A 26,508-nucleotide genomic window follows, 5' to 3' on the forward strand; every position below is an offset into this window, starting at 1 on the left:
ATGGGAGAATGGATTAGGAAGAAGAGGGATGAATGATAACGAAGGAGAGGAGTGAATGAATAAGGAAAGAGGAGAATGTAAAAGGAAGGAGAGGGGAGAATGAATAAGGAAGGAAGAGGTATATAATGGAGAAGGAAGAGGGGACAATGGATAAGGAAGGAGAGGGCCGAGAATGAATAAGGAAGGAGGGAGTATAATGTAGAAGGAAGAGGGGAGAATGGATAAGGAAGGAGGGGGAGAATAGATAATGGAAGGAGAGGGGAGAATGGATAAGAAAGAAGAAGGGAGAATGGATAAGGAAGAAGAGGGAAAAATTGATAAAGAAGGAGAAGGGAGAATTGACAAGGAAGAGGGCAGAATGGATATGGATTGGAAGGAGACGGGAGAAAGGGAAGAATGGATATATAATGTACAAGGGAGGGTCAAGAATAGAGAGGGTCGGGATATAGCAAAATAAGAAAACAATATTGAAAAAAGAGTAAAGAAATGACGGAATAAGGAGCAGAGGAGATTATACAATTTTATTATTAAAGTGAACCAAGTTGAACCAACCTAATAAGGCCCCTATCTGTAATAGTATTGAAAATAGATAGGTTCTACGGAAATTTTACTGCGTAGAACAATTAATCTGTCCACGTAAACATAACGCCACATAAATTCTGTCCACAATTTCAAAACAATTCAGTGACAGACGAGTCACGAGTACGACAGTGAATTCATTCAATCTGTAGTAGTAAGGTTGCATGGCTCGCTAATCATCCATGGATTCAAAAATTATTTAATTTATTTGTAATTTGTACTTATTCTAAAGCGGTTAATTATTATTTTTTGATAAAATAACTAACAACGCGAGGGAGGAGGGTTGTATGCATGCGTTGTAAACATTGTATACGCTAACCGCCTTCTTTGGGGTGACTTTGACGTATAATAAATTCTAGACTAAAGAGATCACAATTTATATAGAAATTGTATATGATCTATCAGAAAAGAATGACTGACATTTAATAAAATGAATAAATTATACACAGTTGGAACTTTAGATTTTTTGATAAAATAACTAACAACGCGAGGGAGGAGGGCTGTATGCATGCGTTGTAAACATTATGCATTCACTAAACCATGTCTTTTAGTAATTTATAAAATGGGTTTTCCCATGCTTTGGAATACTTAGCTTGCATGAGCAACTTATGTAATACAATCAAATGTTCTAAGCTCGTAATAATACGGAATTTTAAATCCACAGACCTAAATTTAGTGTAAACATACCTCGCCATTGAATCAATTTTGACCAGAAGTGGAAGTCGCACGAAATTAATAAAAGTTAATTAAGTCATTGACTGTTTATTTTTACTAGGACATTGACCTGAGCTGGGAACTTTAGAATGGATAAATTTTAATCCTGACTTCTTGATCCGAATATCCATTGTGGAAACTTTTCATTTTTGTCCTAATCCACTCTTTTTCTCCCTCCTTTGATATCCGTTAATTGTTTTCTCTAATGAGAATATTTCTGTTCTCTCATTGGTTGCCCCCTTTTCTCTGATTGGCTGCTACAGTTTCTCAGATGATTAAACATTAATTTGAATGTTATCGTTTTTCATACACTTTTAAGATAATCTTGCAAGATTATGTTAATCTTGAGATTATCAAAAAGAGAGGATCAAGCAGATTATGTTAATCTTGAGATTATCAAAAAGAGAGGATCAAGCATTAATCTTGATATCCACCATTCTAAAGTTCCCAGCTCTGGTCAATGATTGAACATGGAATTATAAAACCGGTTTTTAAAAGTACAAGTGTACTTAAAAGTCTTCCCAATAAATCGTTCCTCGGGAAATTACCCACCATGAACCTTTATCTTATGATGTAAGTAAAGTAATGCATGTATTATTTTCTCCCTTACGTCCCTGTTTTCATGCCCTGTCAAATGTATCTTTACATGTTCTAGAAAGTATGAGTTTGCAAGATTATATGAGAATACGAACTACACGGAAACCCTACTCTCTTCAATATCTTATACAGGTACTATATATTTGGAAATGAGAAAATGTTCCTAATTCTCCTCTTCCCCTGGGACATACATTCCATTTTTTTTCCTGAAATAAATATTAATGTCCTAGTAAACGATTTTCAGACCCTGCTCCCCTCCTTTCAATTTTGTACATCTCATTTGTAACATTAACATATGTATAAAATTGGTCTTGTGTCCGCAGGGCCCAGCCCCCTAGCCTGACTACATATTTATTTTTCGTTTTTTCTAGGTTTACGGGACTAGTTCGTTATACCAGGATACTACTCTACACTGTAAACATGGATTATCATTAACTCTACCTAAACTAATAGTAAGAGTTTAAGTAAAGAAGAAAGTAACTATGTATTTATGAAATATAACAAAAACATACAAAATTAAGTGCTTCAGGAGAAATCTTTAAAAACCTCAAAAAGAGGTTGTGGGAATTAATCCTTAAGAATTCTTGGAAATCATTAAATAATTTATTTGATACCTCCAATTCTAAAAAAAATATGAATAAGAAAAGGAAAAGGAAAGAAACAGGATAGGGAAAGGAAAGTTACATTTTTATTGTTTACATTATATTTAATATAACATGGTGGTGGATTGTTAGTATTTTTCGACTTTTAAAAATAAAAAATGATAGATTTATTTGTTTTGTTAAAAAAAAAGGCTCTATGAGTTATAAAAAAGATATAGGTTATAAGCAAAACGGGCATTTTTAAGCATCTTTTTTATTCGCGCCGTTAATCTTTGTAAAATCGTCGTTGCTTTCTTCGATTCTTTTGCAAACATAACATAGAAAAGTGTCGTTTATTTTCATACCNGATATACACGTAAAGCGTACAAAGGTAATTAAAAGTAATGTTATTTTTTTGTTATTCTCTAAATTCAACACATATTTTCTGTAAATATTCTCTAAATTTAATACATATTTTCTGTAAATATTCTCAATTTTTTTGCGGCCCGGACTTATTTTTGTCATTTTCTGAATCAGGGAAATTTAAAGAATTTAATTGGAAAAATATCAAAGAAGGTGGAAATTTAACAGACGATGTCCTATTTTTCTTTTCCAGTATATATACATATACTCTACAAGATTTAGGATTGAATAGGGGGTGTATAATTATCGTCATGTATAATCCTTCCTCTGTGGGTGGGATGATCAAAATGGAAGTTTTGATCCTTATAATTGATACTTTTTACCCACAAATTCATTCAGTTCCCCAATTCAGTGAAACAATATCCTCATGAACATATACCAAAATGATGATTAGTGGATGGATATTCAAGAAAATATATACCCCTGGATTGATTTTAATGTTTTCTAGGTAGGGTTGATTTTCCCCGCTTTGGAGACTTCGTTGCAATTCCAACAGAGCTTGGACAATTTTGTTCTTCTACCTGACTATACCCTAGCTCAGGTTGGATTCATCAATGTCAAATCTAAGCTGATTATCCTATACAAGAAAAATACGTTTTTAATTTTAAAACGAGTTTTTTTATGGCTTTGTTAATAACCTATTTACAGCTTGTGTGAAGGACTCGGCGGCGCCCAGGTTTTAAAACACTTTACAAAATAAAATGATATTTTTTAGCCTATGTCACCCCCCGGGTACCCATTGATAACATAACAAAAATCAGCTAATTTGGTCCAGCCGTTTGGCAAGCTATACATACATATGCGCGAAGAGCTTTTTTATATAGTAAAGCATTGTTCATTTATTATTTTATTTCTTCCCAGCATTATCTTCTGTCAAGAATGTCGTAATTTCAATTAATCTTAGATTTATAGATGTTTAACAGCTTGGCAATGATACCACTTAAACCTTTTTCTGAACAGAAGAATTATTAATTTTAATTGCGTTTTCTCTATAAAAAAAATTCTTGTAGATTTAAGGTTTATGCAGCAATTTCTAGAATAGAAATTGACAGAGTTTGTAAATTTTTAAGATAGATAACTTAAGGTATTTTCCGCATGGTTTCTAGAGCAAAAGTTTAAAGCCGTTGGGAGTCGGATAGGCTACTCTTAAATGAAAGGTCTTTTAGAATTACGAACAGTCCCTTTAATTATATCGCTAACAGGTTCGACACCTTGTGTTTGGTGAAGAGAAGCAGGAGGTCCTAGATCAGGAGGACCAGGATATCCTTGTAGAGGAGCAGGACATGGAGGAGGAGGAGAACGAGGAAGAAGAGGAAGAATTAGAAGATCCTCTTCAAACAGAAGATGTAAATTTCCTTTTATCCAAGGTAAATAAATGGGGGGGGGGTGGCGGAGCATTCGAATGTTTTATAGATTTGAGTATATTTATTATTTAATTTTCATATTTGTCTCATTACACACATTTTTTTAATATTTGCCATCCAATATATATGTTTAAATAAAATAAGTCTAGAACATTTTCTATTGTTTATTTAGATATACACAAATACAGGGTGAGTTAAAAAAAAGTGTGATTTGCGGCGCCTGGTGCAAAATTGTACCTTTTTTGTGCAACTTTCCTGTATGGTGTTTTTTCAACATTTTTTGAAAATTTGTAATTTTTTTGGTACTTTAATGGCCCAAAAAAATCCACGAACCTTTTTTCCCTCAAAATCAAAAGTTCAGAAAAACAAAAATGTGTGAATAAATTGTTTCTATCGAAATCTAAAATTTTATAAAGATTAATCACAGAATCTCAGAAAATTTCCAAAATTGTAATTAAAAAATTCCCTATTTTCAGTTCTGGTATTATTTTGACAGAAAAAATTATTTTTCAATGGTTCTTAAGGTCTCAACTGAACAGCGTATTAATACTTTAGAATAAACTGAGAAGAAAGGAACGAGAGAATTTAAATAACTTTTTCTTAAAAATAAGACTAGAACTAAAAATTTGAACTTTTGATTTTGAGAGAAAAAAAGGTTCGCAGATTTATATATATATAGACATATAAACTGTACGTTTTCTTTTTTTTTAAACTAAATGTTCACCCTTCACTGGGACAAATTGAAACTATTCAGTTGAGAATTTTAAAACTGAATTTAGAATTTTACTAATTGTCTAAAATATGATATTGAACTTTTAGACTGAAAATAACAGTTCTGAACATCTGACAGAAAGATATACACGTAAAGCGTACAAAGGTAATTAAAAGTAATGTTATTTTTTTGTTATTCTCTAAATTCAACACATATTTTCTGTAAATATTCTCTAAATTTAATACATATTTTCTTTAAATATTCTCTAAATTTTAAGCATATTTTCTGGAAATATTCTCTAAATTCAATACATATTTTCTGGAAATATTCTCTAAATTTAACAGATATTTTATGTAAATATTCTCTAAATTTAACACATATTTTCTGTAAATACTCTCTAAATTCAACAGATATTTTCACATATTTTGAAATACATCTAGGCCAATACCAGTCATGAGGGCCATGATGATCAGATACTTTGTATTTTAAAATCGTTACCTTTTACTCGATAAAATGTACAGGTTGTCCCAAAAAAAACGATCTTTAAGACGTTGTAGTACTCTCCAATCTCCATGGTTCAATTTTTTTAAACTTGTAAATTTTCCGATGGAAATCCAAGTATAAAACCGTATCCTTACGGTATATATACTGTACAGTGTATATTGTACATTCTTAAATATTAAATAATTTTAGGAGAGATTTATCCTGGAGAATATCCATACAAATGCACACTCTGTCATAAAAAGTTTAAGCAGGTATAAATCCACCAGAGCTGAAAACTTTAGAATGGGATATCCTTAATCCCAATCGGTTAATTAATCTGGAGATTAATAACAAGAGGAGAACAAGCATTATTTAATCTCGAGATTAAGAAAAAGAGATCAAGCACTGATTTCGATATCCACCATTCTAAAGTTTTCAGCTCTGAGGTCCCAACTTTTGCGGATTTAATCATGATCTCGATATTCGATGCGGGCACTTTTAATTTAAGGATCATTGCTTGATTCCTCAATTAATGTTGTCCCTGTAGGGCATAACCATCACATGAGGAATCAAATTTATCCGTTTATCTGCATAATATGGAGAATTCAGTAATTCAATGGCTTTTTTATTTTGTTGGTTAATTTATTATAATTATTCTGAAATTCAATTGGTATTGCTTATGACTAGAATTGAACTATTTAAAGCATTTTTTCTTCGCCTATACAGAAATGTCATTTCTTTGAAATCTCTTTATTTTTCTCTATTGATATTTTTCCGTTTTATTTAGTTTTTGTTTACTTTTTATAAGGTTGGACATTTAAACCACCACGAGAGAAGTCATACAGGAAACCGGAAGTATCCCTGTGATGTGTGCCACAGACGGTTTCTTCAGAAATGTCACTTGATAGATCACATGAGAATACATTCCGGGGAGAAACCTTTCGCCTGCAATGACTGTGGTAGAAGTTTCACATTTAGGTAAACTTGAAATATTAATCAATCAATCAAACAGGTATCAATTGATTGATCAAATAGTATTCTATGAATCAATATCAATTCGTTAATAAGCCAAGTAGCAATTAATTTATCTCATCAATATGTTTACAACCAATCAATTAATCAAATATTAATTATGGACGAAATTATCAAATACCAATAAAAAGCAAATCGGTATCATTTTAAATGAATTCTAATATCAATGAATTATAATCGAGTAATTAATGTCAAATATATAAGTTTGTTATTTTACTAAACTAATAAAATCGATTATTGACAATGTTTACCCAAAGAAAGCTCTAGTCAACTATAAGCTGCAAGGGCGTATACAGGGGGGGGGGCAAGGGGGCAGTGCCCCCCCTAGAACTCAGAGCTTTCACACTTTTCAAATCTTAAACTCAAGAGTGAAGAACAGAAAAAAAAATTAGTTTGCTGTTCATTCAACGCACTGAGAAGATTGTATACGTGGACCAAAGCCACCATGACAGAAGTCCGAATGAAAATCTATTTAGAATGCACATTCATCCTAATCTGATGGGCGCTATCAGGGATAGCGAAGTAAAACAATTATTTTTAAATGCCAAGCCACGAAGGCATGAGTTTGGAGGTAGTAAAAGACCATTTTTTGTTTTTTTAATTTGGATTCAATTTACTTTATTCATTGCTCCGCCGTTTTGTAATCTTTCTTTTAATTACAAATTAGCTGAAGTGCCAGGTGTTGCCCGTGGAATTTAGAAAATTTAATTAAACAAAAATTTATGATTTATTTAGCTTATGCCATCCTCAAGGGTATCCATAAGTTTCCTCACTAAAATTCTGCCCGTTTGATTCAGCCGTTTGGCCAGCTATAGCAAACATATAAATAAGCGAAGAACTTCATTTTATAGATTATAATTGTACTTTTTTTTGAAAACAGTAACTTTTACAAGTCATAATTGTTTTCTGGACCTTTGCCCTTTTTTTCATCTCATAGAATTTAAGCTTAAGTTAAGTTTTTTATTTTTAAAAATGTCTTTTACTCTCTCTAGTTTAAATACTAATTATTACTAACATAACACTATAGTAAAATGTTGAGTTTTTAGAAACAAGGCTTTTTTCTGCTAGTTTTGTTTAAGAGAGATAAAGTATAATACATGCAAGGTAATTGGACTGTATGTGTACCTTTAAAATATCTTTTACTTATCCAAGAAGCCAAATGTTTTGAATTTACAGTTCAAATCCCCCCCCCCCCCAGATTTATTTCTGTATACGCCCTTGATTAGCTGTTGTGTAAGCTCGGATTTTAAGATCACTGAAATTTTTAAAAAAATTTAAGAAGATTAATGTCCCGCCATTTTGTAGTTCTGGACTGAAGTCCCATCAGCGGACTCACAGTGCTGAGAAGCTATACCAGTGTGGCATCTGTGAGAAAACATTCAATCAAAAACAAAACCTTAAAACACATGAAAGACTACATACAGGTACATAAACACGTCATATTTGGGGTACATATTTTCACGAATTTTTCCCCACCCCAAGTCCATTATGCAACTTTTTCCACCCTTATTGATACTTTTTTACTTGTTACTTTATTTTCCCTTTTCACCATTGCATTTTTATTTACTACTAAAATCCCTAGTACATATCCTATTTAACTGACCACTAACGTTTTGCAAGCTATGTATCTTAAGGATATTTCTGTGCTATACCAACTCATTGACTAGATTTGGTTTCTCCGTTTTGGTTAAATTCCAAAATAATTTTACATATTTATTTACATTTTTGAAATAGTTAATTTTGATGACTTTATTTTCACGATGATCATTTAAAAATATTTTTTCAGGAGATTTAAAATTTATGTGCGAAGAGTGTGGAAAATGCTTTAACACAAAAAGTAACCTGAGTCGACATATTTGCAGATCGACAAAAGATCGGCGAGAGATCGACGAGAGATCGACTAGAGATCGGCAAATAAAACCAACTTTCATCTCCAATTGGCCAACGGATCTTATGCTCACGTGAACTTCATCAAACTGATTTAATAACCGGCCAAGCAATATTAAGATCAAACCCGTGTAAATTAGATTAATCTCATATTCTTGCCAATATTGTGATATGTTTTCTATATATATAAAGTAATAATCAAGTTCTGTTTGTTTGTATGTCTGATGGAAACTCTTATCCAAAATGCATAAAATTTTAACTCAACTCGAAAGAGTCATGGAAGAGTCTTAGCGTGGTTAAAAAATTCTGGGTTCTCCATTTAGTTTCTTATATTTTTCCCCAACAAATTTAATTTATTCATGTACAGGGTGTCTCAAGAAACACGAGAGTAGCAAAATGACTTAAGGTCGTCTTTGATTTTTGGTACAATTTGTTTTTGTCAACCTAATTTTAGAAGAAAAATATCTAGAGATAATATAATATCCTGTCATTTCCAAAATAGCGTCTGCCATTTTTGTGCTTTCAATATTACCCGAAATATGAAAAATTTCGTTCAGGTTTCGACAATTTTGGTTTTTGTTTAACAAAATTGAAATCCAAAGGAAATTCTTAATATCTCCAGCACTAAAAAGGCAGACCACGTTTTGGAAAAGCCAGGACTATGAGAAGTTTGTGGTTATTATTTCAAAAATCAAACATGGTAAAGTAGGTTGACAACTGAATGTCACAAATAAATTTAAATATCAAAGATGACCTTCAAGTCGTCTTTCTACTGTCATGTTTGGTGTGACACCCTGTATACAAAACTTGTATTTGCAAAACTTAAAGACTTACTGTTAAATAGCTGCACTCAATTCATATATACACAACACCACTTTATTTTAAGGAATTTTTAAAGAATCCATATTAAATTCATAGGTAATTTTGCAAGTTTTTTATATTTGTTACTTTTCACCAAAAAAATAATGTTTTACTGACATCAATATTAAGTGTGATTACCTCTCAGAATCTAATTTTCCAAAATACTCTTTTTTTTATGATGAGAGAGCGAAACTATTTTCAAGGAAATTCACACTAAGTAAAAAAAGAAGATAAAATTTCAGATTTAAAATGATCAAATTATTTATTCTCCTAGCTATTGGCTGCTACACCAATTCTGAACAATTTCATTCCTTCTCGTCCTTAGATATTAACGGAAATAAGGTCAACATTTTCATTTAAAAGGGACTGTGAACGGAAATAAAGTTGGCATTTTTATTTTATGGGAACTACGGAAAAAAGCTCAACATTTTCATTTTAAAGGGACTGTAAACGGAAATAAAGTCAGCATTTTTAGTTCATGGGAACTGCGGAAGAAAGGTTAACATTTTCATTTTAAAAAGAATGTAAACGGAAATAAGGTCAATATTTTCAATTTAAAGGGACTGTAAACGGAAATAAGGTCAACGTTTTCATTTTAAAGGGACTGGACGCAATTTCTAGTGACCCCCATTTAATCTTAAACAGGCTGGGGGGTGGCGTTTGACGCCCCCCCCCTCTATTTTTTTCCTAGCACTCTTAATTTTTNACTGGTCACGTTTGTCCGCCTGTATCGCTATAAATAGTTTCAGACTCTCCAGCCTTTATAGGGTTAAAGAATGCTCAATTTACAACAGTAACGTTTAGATCTTTATCTGAGCAACAATGAATAAGATATCCTCGTGTTATACCTTAAATCCTGTATATAATCGTCATTTGTCTTATTTCTAAGTTAAATTTTGGAAAGCAAACAAAACAAGTTAATGTGGCATTCGGACAAAGAGTGTCTTAAAGTTTTTTGCATCTATAAAATAGATAATTACAAATCAGGTTATAAAATATGAAGTGAAATTTTATTTATAAAGAAAGAAGACGACACCCATTTTACTGTTTGTAGTACATATGTTTTTCCTTTAAATGTACTCTCCTCAGAGCCCGTTCTCTCCATATAATAATGTATGAACAGTGGTCTTACTTTGGAGGACGATAGTCACGCCGCTAGACGTCTTACGCCAAGTTCTTATCTGATAAATTATAAGATCACAATTGAGAGATGTTGTCTGGTCGACCACTGTAATGTTGAAAGGAATGGCCTCTGTTGTTTTAAGAATTACTTCATTAAATATGTATTTATAAGAAAGAAAAAATATTGTCTAACACATCATGGTGGTTGACCGATCTATTTGTTTGAGATAAAATGTCAATTCGTAAATGAATTGTGAGATTCTGTAAATTCTGTAGATTTTTTGGTTTCCTGTATGCCAATTTAATTAAATATGGATTACATTCTTAAATGTTTTATTATTGGATTAAAACTTGTTTAAAAGGATATGAATTTCAAATGTCGTCATCCCATAAAAATTTCCGAAGATTAAGATTCGAGATCTGATATTTTCAATGCTGTTTTTTCAAGAAAAAATTTTAAAAAATTAAAATGATGTAATCTTCCTTTAACTCATGGGAAAATTATTAACTTTGTATGGGCAAAAAATGAACTCAGTGGTAGGACACCGGTGCAAAGTTCATTTGGGATTAAAGTTTTTAAAAAAAAAAATTTTACTTCCTGTTCAAAGATTTATTTTTAGTTAAAGTTGGAAGATCTTGCGGGAAAGGTAGTTCTGATAGTAAATGTAGCAAGTGAATGCGGGTACACAGATTCACACTATACAGCACTACAACAACTATATCAGCTACTCAAACCTACAGGGAGGTTTACTATTTTAGGTAGGATAATAAACCTACAGGGAGGTTTATTATTCTAGGTAGGATAATAAACCTAAAGGGAGGTTTACTATTCTAGGTAGGATAGTAAACCTACAGGGAGGTTTACTATTCTAGGTAGGATAATAAACCTACAGGGAGGTTTATTATTCTAGGTAGGATAATAAACCTAAAGGGAGGTTTACTATTCTAGGTAGGATAGTAAACCTACAGGGAGGTTTACTATTCTAGGTAGGATAATAAACCTACAGGGAGGTTTACTATTCTAGGTAGGATATTAAACCTACAGGGAGGTTTACTATTCTAGGTAGGATAATAAACCAACAGGGAGGTTTACTATTCTAGGTAGGATAGTAAACCTACAGGGAGGTTTACTATTCTAGGTAGGATAATAAACCAACAGGGAGGTTTACTATTCTAGGTAGGATAATACACCTACAGGGAGGTTTACTATTCTAGGTAGGATATTAAACCTACAGGGAGGTTTACTATTCTAGGTAGGATAGTAAACCTACAGGGAGGTTTACTATTCTAGGTAGGATAATAAACCAACAAGGAGGTTTACTATTCTAGGTAGGATAATAAACCTACTAGGAGGTTTACTATTCTAGGTAGAATAATAAACTAGAAATAATAAAATTGTGTCGTAAAGGAACTGTTCGCGTATTTCTATGTGATCCTTCATGCAAATATTGCAATGCTGGATTCAAAACGATAACCATAACAACTTAGTCTGATCAACACTGAAATAGATATCAATTTGTTTATAATTTTAAAAACCGATTATTTTCAATTGTGGTTTCTCTGCGATATTCCTATCAAAATTTACCATTTATTAACCTAGAAAAACGAAAATTTCTTCCACATTATTGATCAGAAAAAGGTTTTAAGGGTACCGTTGTGAATCATTCATTGCAATGTTTACAAAGAGACTTAACATTACGAAGAAACTCTTTAAACGTTGAAATGGATAATGATTAATGATAAACAAGGTCGTCTTCTAACATTAATTTGTTTTAATAGGTTATATATATTTAATTCATAATATCAATTCAATAGAAATTTATTTATTTCCTTCTGATTATGTATCTTGTTCTATATTTAACTATATTGTGCTAAAAAATCAAAATAGTTTTTTTTATGGCTTTGGGAGAAACATTTTAAATCGTTTAAACAAATCATGAAAATAGTTTACAGAGTGGCATATATCCGATTCTCAACAGTGCCCTCAAAACATTTGGCTGATCATGAGATATCAATGTTTATAATTTTAATAATGGTTTCTCTCTAGAACTGACTTGCACATTCTGCTGCAGGAAAAGATAACTGAACCATATCAGAATCACTCTATTAAGCCAAGATAACGGCAAAATATTCAACGTTCTTGATGGATAAAGGTTTCAAGGGTACCGTTGTGTATCGCGCATCACCATCTTTTCATGCAGGGTCCCTTGAAATTACGTTTACATTTCCTTTAAATGTGTTTGTCTGATGTCTAGTAGTGAAACATCTTCTTCGGAGCCCTGATTTTATGAGATGATTTAAAGGGAGTGTTCGCGAAAAATGAAAGGGGGTATAGGCTTAATGCGAAAAAAAAGCGCTTTTGATCGCTACTAATCTTACTTCTATCTGTTGCGTCTATAAGGAGAAAATTGTTAAAAACGACTAATACCGAAGGAATACAAATTCAGAAAGATGCAACATACGACTTAAACCGTAAATAAATCTATTTAATTTCAAACAAATCATTCAGATATTACAACCTATGGTCATCGATTATCTTTCGCCACATTTGTATATAGTTGATTTTTCATAATATGTTCTGATTTTATTTTTTAAATAATATTTATCTTGCAACTTGTTTTCGAACATTCCTGGAAAATATGAAAATGTCGTCTTCATTACCAAAAATCCTCGAAACAGGAATAAATGTTTTTATAAGTAACTCTCAGATCATAACAATTAAAACATATTATGAAAAATCAACTATTTACAAATGTGGCGAAAGATAATCGATGACTATAGGTTGTAATATCTGAATGATTTTTTTTGAAATTAAATTGATTTTTTTACGGTTTAAGTCGTATGTTGCATCTTTCTGAATTTGTATGGACACTACGTTTTTCGGTATTAGTCGTTTTTAACAATTTTCTCCTTATAGACGCAACAGATAGAAGTAAGATTAGTAGCGATCAAAAGCGCTTTTTTATAGAATTAAGCCTATACCCCCTTTCATTTTTCGCGGACACTCCCTTTAAAGGCTGTGTTTAATTCAAAACTGGATTAGATTTATAAATCTATAAAAGACACGAGAAAAATGCCAACCTGTGTATAAGCAGCTGTTCAAACAAATTATAACATAACCCAAACAATCAAATTGAAAAATTACCAATTTTTGTCACGGTTAAATACGGCACTTAAGTCAATTTAAAGTGTTGGCATTTTGATAATTCCTTAGACATCTTTTAGTTTGTATTTTTGTGTTAGGGTATCCCTGCAACCAGTTTGGAGCTCAGGAGCCAGGGTCCAGGCACCAGATAAAGGAGTTTATTAAACAGTATTCTGTATCATTCAATATAATGGATAAGGTAGGTTCAGGGACCATAGTTTACTAGTATTTAGTATCATTCAATATAATGGATGCGGTAGGTTCAGGGACCATAGTTTACTAGTATTCAGTATCATTCAATATTATGGATAAGGTAGGTTCAGGGACCATAGTTTACTAGTATTCAGTATCATTCAATATAATGGATAAGGTTGGTTCAGGGACCATAGTTTACTAGTATTCAGTATCATTCAATATTGTTTATGAGGTATGTCCACTGTCCAGGGACCATTTTAGGACTTAATATGTCACCAGAATTTTCCGGATTTAAGCAAAACATCTAAGAAATCTGGTTACTTTTTGTTTAGATTTTAACAATTTTGCCTTTATTGATCAATTCGCATCTGAAAAATTCTTATTATCTCCGATAATATTGACAGCGCAAAAAAGGCAGACCACTTTTTAGAAATACCAGAACTAGGATCATTTTGTAGTACTTATTGTTTCAAGAAGCAGGCATGTAAACGTAGGCTAACAAATACCGCAAAAAAGACCAAAGCCGACCTTCAAGCTCTCTTTCTATTGCCATGTTTCGTGGGACATCCTGTATTTTTATTTCAAGATGGAACCTTGGTATTTCTACATTAGAGTTCCTTTAAATTTAATATGCAATATGTTCAATACAGTATATAAAATTGTTAGAGAAAGCTAAATAATATTTGTTTTTAAATTCGGCGATGATGATGGACCAAACCTCTTGAGATTGTTTCTGTCATGTAGATTTCAAGACAAACTAATCAAGTTTTTGTATCGTCTCAAATCTCAAAATTACTAATTATTTATTTATTTTATTGTTAAAATTGTTTTTTATAATTTTAGGTTGAAGTAGTTGGAAAGAACGCTGACCCAGTTTGGAAATATCTGGTTCAATCCTCAGGTTTAAAACCTTCTCCTTCTAGTTTTCAATTCAAGTTTACATGTAATTTATTTACAGGGTTTTTTCACCATCCACCCAGGTGTCGGGATGGGGAGTAATTTTCGCTGTGGGGGGGGGGGGGATGGCAAATTTCAGCAGAGCAGCTGTCAAGTTTTCACACTTTGATATTTTTTAAAGTTTAAACTGACTTTTGCGTTCTCGTGTAAACTGAACTATGTGTTCTAGGGGTGTAAATTCAACTACGTGTTTTAAATGTAAACTGAACTATGTGTTCAGGATGTAAACTGTACTAAGTGTTCAAGATGTAAACCGAATTACTTATTTCTTGGTGTAAACTGAACTATGTGTTTTAGATGTAAACTGACCTACGTATTCTAGATGTGAACTAATCTACGTATTCTAGATGTAAACTGAATTATGTGTTCTAAGCGTAAACTTAACTACTTGTCCTAGGGGTAAACTGAACTATGTGTTCAGAATGTAAACTGAACTAAGTGTTCTAGATGTAAACCGAATTACTTATTCTTGATGTGAACTGAGCTACGTACGTGTTTTAGATGTAAACTGACCTACGTATTCTAGATGTAAACAAATCTACGTATACTAAGTGTAAACTGAACTATGTGATCTAAGTGTAAACTTAACTACTTATTCTATGTTCAGGTTGTAAACTGACCTATTTGTACGATGTGTAAACTGAACTACGTGTGCTCGTGTAAACTGACCTCCGTATACTGTGTGTAAACTTAACTATGTTTTCTAGGTGTAAACGTGCTTTAGATGTAAACTGAAATGCTTATTGTTGGTGTAATCTGAACTACGTGCTCTATGTGTAAACTGAACAACGTGTTCTAGATGTAAAACTGTCCTTCGTGTACTATCTGTTAACTGAACTATGTGTTCTAGGTGTAAACTGTACTACGTGTTTAAGATGTAAACTGAACTGCGTTTTCTTGGTATAATCCGAACTACGTGTTCTGAGTGTAAACTGAACAACGTGTTCTAGGAGTAAACTGAACTACGTATTCTAGGTATGAGCCCGAAGTGGAACTTCTACAAGTATCTTGTGGGAGGTGAGGGTGAGGTACTCCAGGTCTGGGGACCTGATGTGCCTGTACATGATATCCTTGATGTAGTTCAAGCTGCTGTAGATCATCTAGACCAACCTCAGGTGCCTCAATTTTAAAGTTTAAAGGGACTGTCTGCGTAATAGTAAGTGACATACACAAAAATTTGGGACTTTTTCTGCAAAAGTTGATTTTTAAAAGATTTTTTTCCGTACTTCAAAGTTCACCGTTGTGAATTAATTAAAAATTCACTTAACATTATCTTGATTTTCCCTTTTTTAAGATTTATGTTTTATTTGTTTTCTTCTCTTTTTAAAAATCTGATCATCCTAAACTTTTATCTTTCTTTCTTCTTCCCCCTTGATTTTGCAAGTTTTGAGACGTCAAATTTCTGTCTTTCTGTGTCTTTCCATAGAATTTATTTATTTTTAAATTTTTTAAAATTTATTTACGGAGAAAAAATATATATTTTAAACCTAGTGCTTAGGATCCGCAAGATTTTGGCAAGGCGCAAAATATCAGCCAAAAACTGCAAAAAAAAACTTGTACTCTCAAAACCCAAATCTGAACTATTGGAAAAAAGAGATTATAAAAATGTCCTGATTTCTGAATGGTTCTTTAAGTTTTAGCATAAAAATAAGCGAACAAAATAAGACAAAAAATTTGAAAATTCTGTTATGTTAAAAAAAAATTAATAAATCTTAAAGAAATGACCTTGATCCGGATCCGCATCAAAATTAAATGGATCCTAAAAACTGTTTAAAACCAACCCTAAAATGCTTAAAACAAATAATAGATAACTGAAAATAATCTTTAACCTAAATTTTGTGAAAAGAAACCTGTCAATAGGATTGCATTTATCAAAATTAATGAATGCACTCTTGATTCAGATTTTTTGGGGAAAAAATAAGACTGGAATTAAAGTCGGTTTTTTATCTTAATCTTATCCAAAGTCAGTAAAGTTAGAACCCTATAAAGTTAAACTACCTAATGGGTAATATTTCTTATACTCACATCTGCAGTTGTTGATTTTAACAAATCTTTATCCAGCTAGAAGGGACTGTAGACGTAATTTCAAGTGACCTTTTATTTATTGAGCTGAGTGTCCGATTTACAATGGTACCCTTTAAACCCCTTTATCTGATTTAAAGGACTTTAACAAAATATATTTTTTCTGATACAAAGTTTAGTTATCAACAATCAAAGGCGTTTTGGCGGATAAAATGCATAATCATTCTGACATCTTTAATTGGACAAAGTACCATTTTGACTCGGACATGCTTCTCTCTACGTAAAGGGCTCTTCAAAATAGTTTACATGTATTCCATTTTAATTAATTTTATTTTCTTGATTAATTTATCAGGTACAGATGGAAAGACCGCTAAGCGCTGAAGAAATTGCACACGATGAACTCTGAAAATCCACGAAATAAAATGGAAGCAGAGCACAAAAGCGTATTGTACCAAATCTTACTTGAATTAGAATGCTTTTACAATTTTAACAGATCTGCGATATATTATACTGGTTAATGTAATTATTTGTCTTTATATAAGGTTTTTATAATAAAAAGTGTGTAAACTTATGATGGAAATATTAACAATTGGTACACCAAAGATTCACAATTGTACTTTTAAACAACATCGTTGTTATTGAACAAAATATTAAATACGCTTGTTTTCCTTTTGTCTTTAAATTCACGATTTCATTTTTAAATCTTTTTATTTTATTGTCAAACTTTCAGATGTTAAATCTTATTAATTTCCTAAAGATAAAGCCTCGAGCTGTCTAATTAGGAAATTAGAAAATTGCACTGAAAGAATATTTATTTAGAAACATTTTTAATTTTCTAATCAAAGACTAAACAGGAAGTTCAGATAAAAATTATCATTAAAGGGACAGTAAAGGAAAAATGAAAGGGGGTATAGGCTGAAAGCTAATCACTTTAGCTCTTAATCGCGACCCATGAAAGTCAAATCTGATGTTCCTGTCTCGAGAAACTGATATAAAACTGTGTTAAAATTATACGAAAATTCATATATGTAAAATTTTGAAAATCTGAAACTTAAATCACGTGACCAGAACTATCACCAATGGCAGAGCAGTATACTGGTCACGTTTGTCCGCCTGTATCACGTGACCACTTTACTGCACTGCCATTGGTGGAATTTCTGGTCAAGCAATACGGATGTATAAATAATATTATGAATGAAATCTATTGAAAATAGAAACAACAAATATAAAAGTAAACCTAAATTTGTAAAGGCATACACAAGGTGATTAAGCTTCTCTAGGACTCTCTCCGATGTGTTAAAACTGTTAGTCGCAAAATATATTTCAAACCTGAAACAAGGATGATTTAATTACAATGTTTCTGGAGTTACAAAATGCGAGTATTTGTTTTAATAAAAAAATGGCAAATGATCAACTTTAAGAAACACAAATGGTAAGGATACAGCTTAAGGTTGTTGAATGAGCGGAGTAAATATTTATAAACTGATAAGTTGATACTATTGAAAAAAAAGTTCCGAACATTGTTCGTTGCTAGTATTATGATTGTATTTGAAAGGGTAACTTACTATTAGGTCTTAACACACTCGAAATAGAGAGGTGATTGATTTGTGACTAAAACATAATTGTCTTCTGAAAATAATTGCTTGTTTAAAAAAAAAGAAGAAAGATTGTTTTCACTTGATATTTTAACTTATTTTACTTTAACATGAGCGGTTTTGGTACACAATTGAGTTTCAGGGTCGGGGGGGTTGGGTTTGGTGTGTATGTCTCCGTCAGAGAAATAAATCCTTGGCAAACCTGGTAAAGACGACTTTCAAAGGCTCTGGGGAGTTTAAAATGATTTTGTTCAACAAAATTACAATTAGCTTTTTCTGGGATATCATCGTTTTCAGATTGGTTGCTTATTTGCTGAATATGATCTGTTTAAACCTACTACTTTTATACAAAATTGTATATATATTAATTTTCATATAGATTTGACACAGTTTTATATCAATTTCTCGAGACAAGAACATCAGATATGACTTTCATGGGTCGAGATCAAGAGCTAAAGTGATTAGCTTTCAGTCTATACCCCCTTTCATTTTTCCTTTACTGTCCCTTTAAGGGAAGGTTTTATCATACTCACAACAACGAGAGATCATTTTCCCTGCAATTTCTCAAACTTGAAGTAGGTGACCCTTTAAACAAAATTTATCTTTTATCTTAAAAAACTTTGTTATTTATGTTTTTCAGAATTATTTCAATGATTGTCATCTTCTTTCTGTCTTTTAATCATAAGATCCATTTAAATTATAAAAAAATAAAATAAAATTTTGCATTGATCATCAAATTTAAAATACCCACTGTGAATATCCAGATGAAGCGATCGGGATTACAAGTATCTAGTTCCCAGCTCTGAACATTTAAAGAAATATTTCGTTAGCGACATACATTCATTTATTGAAAGAACTAACGAACAAACGGATGAACGGATGGGTGAACAAACGAACGAAGGAAGACGAGACTCATTCCATTAGTGTCTGGTGACGACTGCTGGACTCCCTGTATGTTGTATGTTCTATATCTACCCCTGTTTGTTTGGATGTTCTATAACTACCCATGTATGTTCATTATTTCTTTATCTTAGACCTGAAAATTGTGTCTTGTAATTTCTAATCTTGGTTTCTAGACAGCCAGACTATGATAATTAGGAGATTTTTTACATTTTTTACAAAAAAACCTTTACCCAGAACTTCGGATACATCGAAAGACTTTATAAAATGTGGTTTTCTAAACCTACTGAAACAGGGATTATATGGAGCTCTTTAAAACTGTTCCCGCATATTTGAAGGCTAATTTTTATCTCATAATTACTGAGATTAAGCTATTAAAGACTAAAACCCATTTGAAAGTTTTCAAGACGACATTTTATAAATTCTTTCGATGTCTTTAAAGTTCTGGGACTGTAGATACAAAAAGTTAGGTTTTTAAAGAAAAAACTTTTCCTTTTAAAATATGTTTTACACTAAGCTGATTTTTATCTTAAGATGGTAAATTTTTGTCTTAAACAAAGAAATAGAAAATGGCAATTTATATTTGTTTGTTGCTATAGTTTCACATAAATGCACACATAATTATAATGTTTTACCATCCCTGCCCACTTTCGTTATATCTTTTATTAGATTCCTTGGATTTATGTTTCAAGGGGGAATGATATTTGATGCGTTTGGGACCCTGGTTTATTCCTCATCATTTATTTTCGATTATCAAATGGTGAGAATTTTTATTTTTCTCATTTTAAGTCCTCACCCCTGGACCCCGCCGTTGTTATTGGTAGTAACCAAGCACCATGAAAACGACCACCTCCCCAAACTTAATATCTATAAATACGAATCTATTTTCTGCTCGTTGACTATTCCAGATTTCTCCTTCTTCGTTTCACTGATCAACAGATTCAGTTCTTCTCAAACTAATTCAATTTAGCGGATTTTCGCAAGGAACAAACCAAACCTGTGACAAACAGTTTTAAAACTTTGCAGTAATCTTTACTTTTACAAGCTTTCGGAGAACTTTTAAATGTATATGGAGATAGAAGAAAATCAAACATAAGTATGTTTCAAAACCGTTGTGAATCCGGCACTGCCATCGTAGTGTGGAGTGTCACGTAAGAAAACGTTTACGGTCCTTCTAATTGTCACACCCTGGAGATTGAGCTGAGAGTGAGACAACATGACACAAAAGGCTGAATACCTTAATCAAAGTTAGTCCTCTGAGTTCCCATTATGACAATGATTTGAACTGAATATATTCCTGTAAATGATAAAATGATCCTTCTTGACATTCGCTGATGGTGTTAATGGTTTCGTGGATTTTTCTGATTCATTTTTTCTTCTATTTAAAGCCTCAGTCCGTCGTCTCTAAAAACAAAACATTTGTTAAATAATTTTTAAAAAAGTTTACACCTAGAAATATAGGGTTGCCCACCAAGGATGAGACTTTACTGACGGCATAAAACTCTTTAATATAACAAACTGGTGATTTGATTTGGTTAATTCTGTATCTAATGGCAAAGAAGTATGCAGTGGCGGCCATAAGGAGGGTTATTGGGGTTATTTACCCCCCCCCCCCCTAGAATCCTGGGGTAAATACCCCTAGTTTAAACCTGCAGGTAACCTTAAATGTAAGATCAAAGACAAACTGAGTTCCGTACAATCGTCTCTAAAGGCTCATTTTTTGTGAGTAACCCTGTATCTCAATATGTTCTAAGAGTGAGGTATCTGGTATATCGATATCTAACCCTATACAAATAAATATTGGTTCCTCAACTTACAACTCCATACCCTTCAACTAATCCGATTAACTAGAGAAAGAATAGAACCCGATATTGGAGAAATCATTTTGGGTCAGTTCTATTAATCCTTTAGGTTAGGGGAGGAATTAAGGTGAAAATAGGGTTGTTTTGATAAAAGAGGGAACCGGGGGGGGGGGGGGCTAACTTGTTTGTGTTTTAAAATATACATCGCCAAGGCCGTAACCAAGGTTGGTTACTCTTAATATGCTCAAATTTACGGAAAATGTCGTCTCCTAAATAAAAACCTAAGATGACGTCACTCTCGCCTCTATAATCAGTGACGTCATATTAGGGTTTTATCTATCTATCTTAGGATACATAGGAGCGCATCGAGAGTAATCAACCTTAATATACAATCTTGTTGTAACTGGTCGAGCTTCTGTAAAGGTAGCTTATCCTTAAATTAGACGTTTTCTACATAGTGTTCTTGATAGTTTTTTTAATCTAATTTGAAACTATTAATTTCAGCTGAAAATTGACCGTATCTATAGCTTACATAGAAAATTGTGATAAGTTTTTATTGTCTTATTTAGGCATTCATATATATTTTGTTTTGTTTTTCTAGCAAACTAAAAAATACCGTTTTAAATCCTTTCTGACGAAAAAGATAGCCCCACCCCTACTGCCCTGCAAATCGCAGTCATGAAATATTAAAATTTTTGAGAAAAATTTTACAAACTTTTTCCTTTTTCTGCGCAGAGCCCTGAAACCTCTGTTTGCTGACACACCTTATATTTATGACGTAATATTTGAGGAGGGACGGGGGCAGATCTGTTTGTTTAAGTAATAGAGAAGGATTTAATGGTTTACCCTTGGTACATAAATATTTTTAGAAACCAAACAGGAAATATTTGCTCAAATTTAGAGTAATAAAGTACTAACATTTAAGCGACCCCCCCCCCCCCACATATTTACATTTACAAAACCAAGCTTACAGTATAGCGTCTTCAGCTAGCTGGGGGGCAGAAGTGATCATGTCTCCCCTGAGCATGCTTGTCCCCTAATTGTGATTCTTTGCCAATTGCTAATATTTGCCCCCTCCATACCCACCTGCAGTGGTTTACACATTTTAGACATTTTTTCCCAAATTTTTTTATTTAAAAAAGAATGAAAAAACATTTTCTGGGAGTGAGTTTATTTGAAGAAGAAAATTGTCTTTAGTCGCAATTTTCAGTGTAGGCTCGATACTTTATTGGACATAGCATCATTCTTTAGTACTTCCATTCTCTTAATACACTGTACACTACACTACAGGGTCATTCACATTAAGCTAAATTTCCTTTGAGCTTCATGCTTTGTTTTCTACTTTTAATTAGAACTTCACAGTGTAAAATCCGAGTTTAATTGCATGAAATTAAATCTTAAAAAATTGAGTTTTTTTTTTGTCGGTAAAAACTCAAATGGAATCATTCCCAGATCATATTTTTTCGCGGATTTAAATGATTGGCAACTAATTAAAGATAAATTTCAATTATTCAAAATTTAAGATCATTGTTTTGGAATTTCCAAAATGTGGTCTGCCTTTTTGTATCTTTAAGATATAATAGAAAACATTAAAACAAAAGAAGTGGAAGATGACCTAAATAGGCTTTAGTTTTGCCTTAAAATAGTCCAATGAACATAAGACACAGCAACGAGTAAACAAACCCATTTTACATTAAAAAGTGATTAAATAAGTTACTGGTAAGATTATTTGCTTTTTAACAACAGCAAATAAACTTAAGTACTGATTTAATATCGTCTTCCTTTTCCACGTGTTACGGTTCTCACTGTATATTTATTATTTCTCTTGATTTTATAAAGAAGTTTAATACAACCATAGTCAAAAATGATCTATTTATTGAGTTGTAAAATCCCCCTAAGGAAAAAAATCTTAATTGAAATTTTCCTTTGAGATTGATATAAAGTTAAATCTCCGGTCTGAAATATCCAGTATTAAATCCCAAAAAATCTGTCTTAACCACATTTACGAATAAAATCACTTTTGACTTTTTAAACTTATAAACCTGAAATATGCATAAACCTTTCAACCTGTCAACTTGAGTTATATTTAAACCCGTAAACCCGGAATAGAAACCTGTATAACTGAAATTTAAACTTGTAAACCTGAAAAATTAACCTGTAATCCAGAAATACAGGCCTGTAAACCTGGAATATAAACTTGTAAACCTGAAATATAAACCTGTAAACCTGGAATTTAAACTTGTTAACCTGGAATATAAACCTGTAAACCTGGAAAATAAACCTGTAAACCTGGAATATAAACCTGTAAACCTGGATTAAAATATGTAAACCTGAAATATAAACATGTAAACCTGAAATATAAACCTGTAAGCCTGGATTATAAACCTGTGAACCTGAAATATAAACCTTTAAATCTGAAATATAAACCTGTAAGCCTGAATTATAATCCTGTAAACCTGGAAAATAAACCTGTAAACCTGAAATATAAACCTGTAAACCTGAAATATAAACCTGTAACCCTGGATTAAAATAGTAAACCTGAAATATAAACATGTAAACCTGAAATATAAACCTGTAAGCCTGGATTATAAACCTGTGAACCTGAAATATAAACCGGTAAGCCTGAATTATAATCCTGTAAACCTTGAAAATAAACCTGTAAACCTGAAATATAAACCTGTGAACCTGAAATATAAACCTGTAAACCTGAAATATAAATCTGTAAACCTGGAATATAAACCTGTAAACCTGAAATATGAACCTGTTCACCTGAAATATAAACCTGTTAACCTGAAATATAAACCTGTGAACCTGAAATATAAACCTGTAAACCTGAAATATAAACCTTTAAACCTGAAATATAAGCCTGTAAACCTGAAATATAAGAATGTAAACCTGGAATATAAACCTGTAAACCTGAAATATAAACCTGTAAACCTGAAATATAAACCTGTAAACCTGAAATATAAACCTGTTAACCTGAAATATAAACCTGGAATATAAACCTGTGAGCTTGATGAGATGTTTGCAAGAACAACAAGTACTATAAGAACCAGGTAAAAAACTGAGGCAACCTGGAACAAACTTCGAATTAGACAAAAGAAAAAAGAAAGGAAGAAACCTCTATATATAATTAATAAATCAGATAATTATCGTTTACACCAAACAGTATTATAAATAATTAATAACATATCTTTCCTCAGCTTATCACGTTTTATTAAATTTACAGTGTGTCCCAATTAACATGCAGTTCAGAGACTACTTATATGGGTTCCGGTTACATGGAAGGCTCACATGGATTTCTTGGATTAAGCTAGCCACAAAACGAGCTGGGTTTACTTGACGGGCTTGTACAAGTAAATGTGTACTTGCAGTATGTTTGCACTAGACTAGTTGATCCTTGTATAGTCTGCCTTTTGTTCATAGCTGGATAAATACATAGAAGTTTAATGGGTGCTTTCTTAATTTTCTTGTGAATCTCCTGAGCTGGTTCTAATTAGTCAGGTGGGAACCTGCTGCATCAGGGGATTAGACAATGGATATAAATAGTTTATTCTACACAACCATATAATAGACAAATATAGATTCTAAGATCCACGCAAAACTAACTACACCGAAGTGCATCCTTTCTGTATTGAAATATTTTCAGTCATATTTTAATAACTCTCACTCATTACCCGTCAAAACATCGTAAATACCTGAATATCATAAAAACAAGTCCAAATGTGTAAAAAGCAGTTACGAAATATTAATTTAACAATTTAATGGTAGAAAATGGATTCTAAAGTTTAGACTCACAAGACTTTTAACCAACGCTGAAAACTTAGAATTGTGGATATCGAAATCAATGCGTGATCTCATCTTTTTTAATGTCAAGATTAAATTAATCTTTTAGCTTGTATCCAGAAAAAGTGTATAAAATTCAACCAATCAGAGGGGATTTTGGAGAAACCCGAATACCCGAGATAATCCGAGAAATTTTGAAATTTAGGTGCGAAATTAATGAAAGAACTCTCATTATTCGGAACAAAGTAAGGATATCCAAAAAGAGAGAAAAAGAGCGGATTAAGAAAAAAAAAGTGTCCACAGTGAATATTCAGATTAAGCGATCGGGATTAAAGGTATTCAATTTTAAAGTTTTTAGCAAAGGATTTATAGTTTACCGTGAATATAAAGGTCAGAGGACATGAATGTCTTTTATTATGCATTGTGTGTACCATCAGTAAACCAAATCTATATGTATATTTTTATATATTTATATATATTATATATTTATATATTTATATATTTGTTCGTCTGTTTGCTTGTTTCCCTTATTCGTTCAAACAGCTGAACCAATCACAGGGTCCAATTATATAATAAAAACCCCAGTATAGGTTTATAGTTCCAGTCGAACTCGAAATTGAAAAAAATTTGCATCGAAAAAAAGCGATTTAGATTATTTTTTAAGTTAATGCTAACAGAAAAAATCTTAAGAACTGACGAGGATCAACCCAGACCGAAATATATATATATATTTATATTTTAAATGTGGTTTTAACATCTAATTTATTTACTCTACAAGGTTTGATCATATCAACACTTTTAAAACTTAGAATTGTTACTAAAAAAGGTAGGATTTTATTATTCAGATTCAAAACATTAATTTTGAAATTCCTATATCTTTACAACATGTCGATATCTTTAACTTTCTAATCTTGCAGAATTCATAATTTAAGTCATAAATTACGTATTCATAATCACGCTTAATACTATTTATTACTATTTATCATTATTACTATTATTATACTTGTTTTCAATATACTATCTTTTTCTTTATGTACATAGTCACTTCCTGAAAAAAGATATAGATATATATAATATTAAGCTATAACATTATATTCCTTTCAATAGCGCTTATATAATTGTTCCGTATTATGTCGGGGGGGGGTAAACCTGAANTATGGGGATTTTAAAGTTGCAGATCACTTGTTTCTAGCTTCGTTGCTAACCCTGTAGCTCTAGATATGGGGATTTTAAAGTTGCAGATCACTTGTTTCTAGCTTCGTTGCTAACCCTGTAGCTCTAGATATGGGGATTTTAAAGTTGCAGATCACTTGTTTCTAGCTTTGTCGGTAACCATGTAGCTCTAGATATGGCGATTTTAAAGTTGAAGATATTTGTTGCTTATAGTTTTGTTGGTAACCCTGTAGCTCTAGATATAGGGATTTTAAAGTTGTTTCTAGCTTTGTTTTTAATTAGTTTTAAGTTCTGATAAAACTAGGTTTGAGATAGGAAATTATCCCCCTATTATTTTCAAATTAATTAAAATGGTTTTCCTGTTAGATAAATTAGAAATAGGTGTATTTAAACATTTCAGTTATCAAAAATTTATAAGACTTTTTACAAGAAGGGAGTTGGGGGGGGGGGGGAGTATATGTAGCTCAACTACTTCTCACTATCAATTAAATTTGGTTCCAGCTCTCAAAAACCATTCTAAAAATAAAAATATAATTTTTTCAAAATATTTCTCATTTTATGAGTAAACGCAAAATCTA

The 26,508-nt window shown here is 32.0% G+C and overlaps 2 protein-coding genes across 3 annotated transcripts; both read left to right on the plus strand.

Annotated features, from left to right (window-relative positions):
• Positions 1–1,910: 1,910 nt before the first annotated feature.
• Positions 1,911–8,636, plus strand: LOC111705721 (zinc finger protein 184). Its single transcript, XM_023478367.1, has 9 exons — positions 1,911–2,022; positions 2,262–2,342; positions 3,343–3,435; positions 4,097–4,261; positions 5,078–5,135; positions 5,664–5,725; positions 6,262–6,431; positions 7,791–7,909; positions 8,272–8,636. Exons 1-9 carry the CDS (start codon positions 1,954–1,956, stop codon positions 8,448–8,450), a joined length of 996 nt encoding a protein of 331 aa, XP_023334135.1. The 5' UTR covers positions 1,911–1,953; the 3' UTR covers positions 8,451–8,636.
• A 767-nt stretch (positions 8,637–9,403) lies between these two features.
• Positions 9,404–17,245, plus strand: LOC111705723 (glutathione peroxidase 7). Of its 2 annotated transcripts, none has more exons than XM_023478369.1 (6): positions 9,404–9,575; positions 10,976–11,096; positions 13,599–13,699; positions 14,539–14,596; positions 15,628–15,767; positions 17,027–17,245. In XM_023478369.1, the coding sequence occupies exons 1-6, from the start codon at positions 9,483–9,485 to the stop codon at positions 17,078–17,080; spliced, it is 567 nt and encodes a 188-aa protein (XP_023334137.1). In that variant the 5' UTR covers positions 9,404–9,482; the 3' UTR covers positions 17,081–17,245. The 2 variants fall into 2 exon arrangements, with proteins under 2 accessions (XP_023334137.1, XP_023334136.1); XM_023478368.1 differs by having other exon boundaries at positions 9,438–9,575; positions 10,976–11,114.
• Positions 17,246–26,508: the final 9,263 nt, after the last annotated feature.

The sequence above is a fragment of the Eurytemora carolleeae genome, unplaced genomic scaffold, assembly GCF_000591075.1.
Source record: "Eurytemora carolleeae unplaced genomic scaffold, Eaff_2.0 scaffold529, whole genome shotgun sequence".
NCBI classification, from domain to species: Eukaryota; Metazoa; Arthropoda; class Copepoda; order Calanoida; family Temoridae; genus Eurytemora; species Eurytemora carolleeae.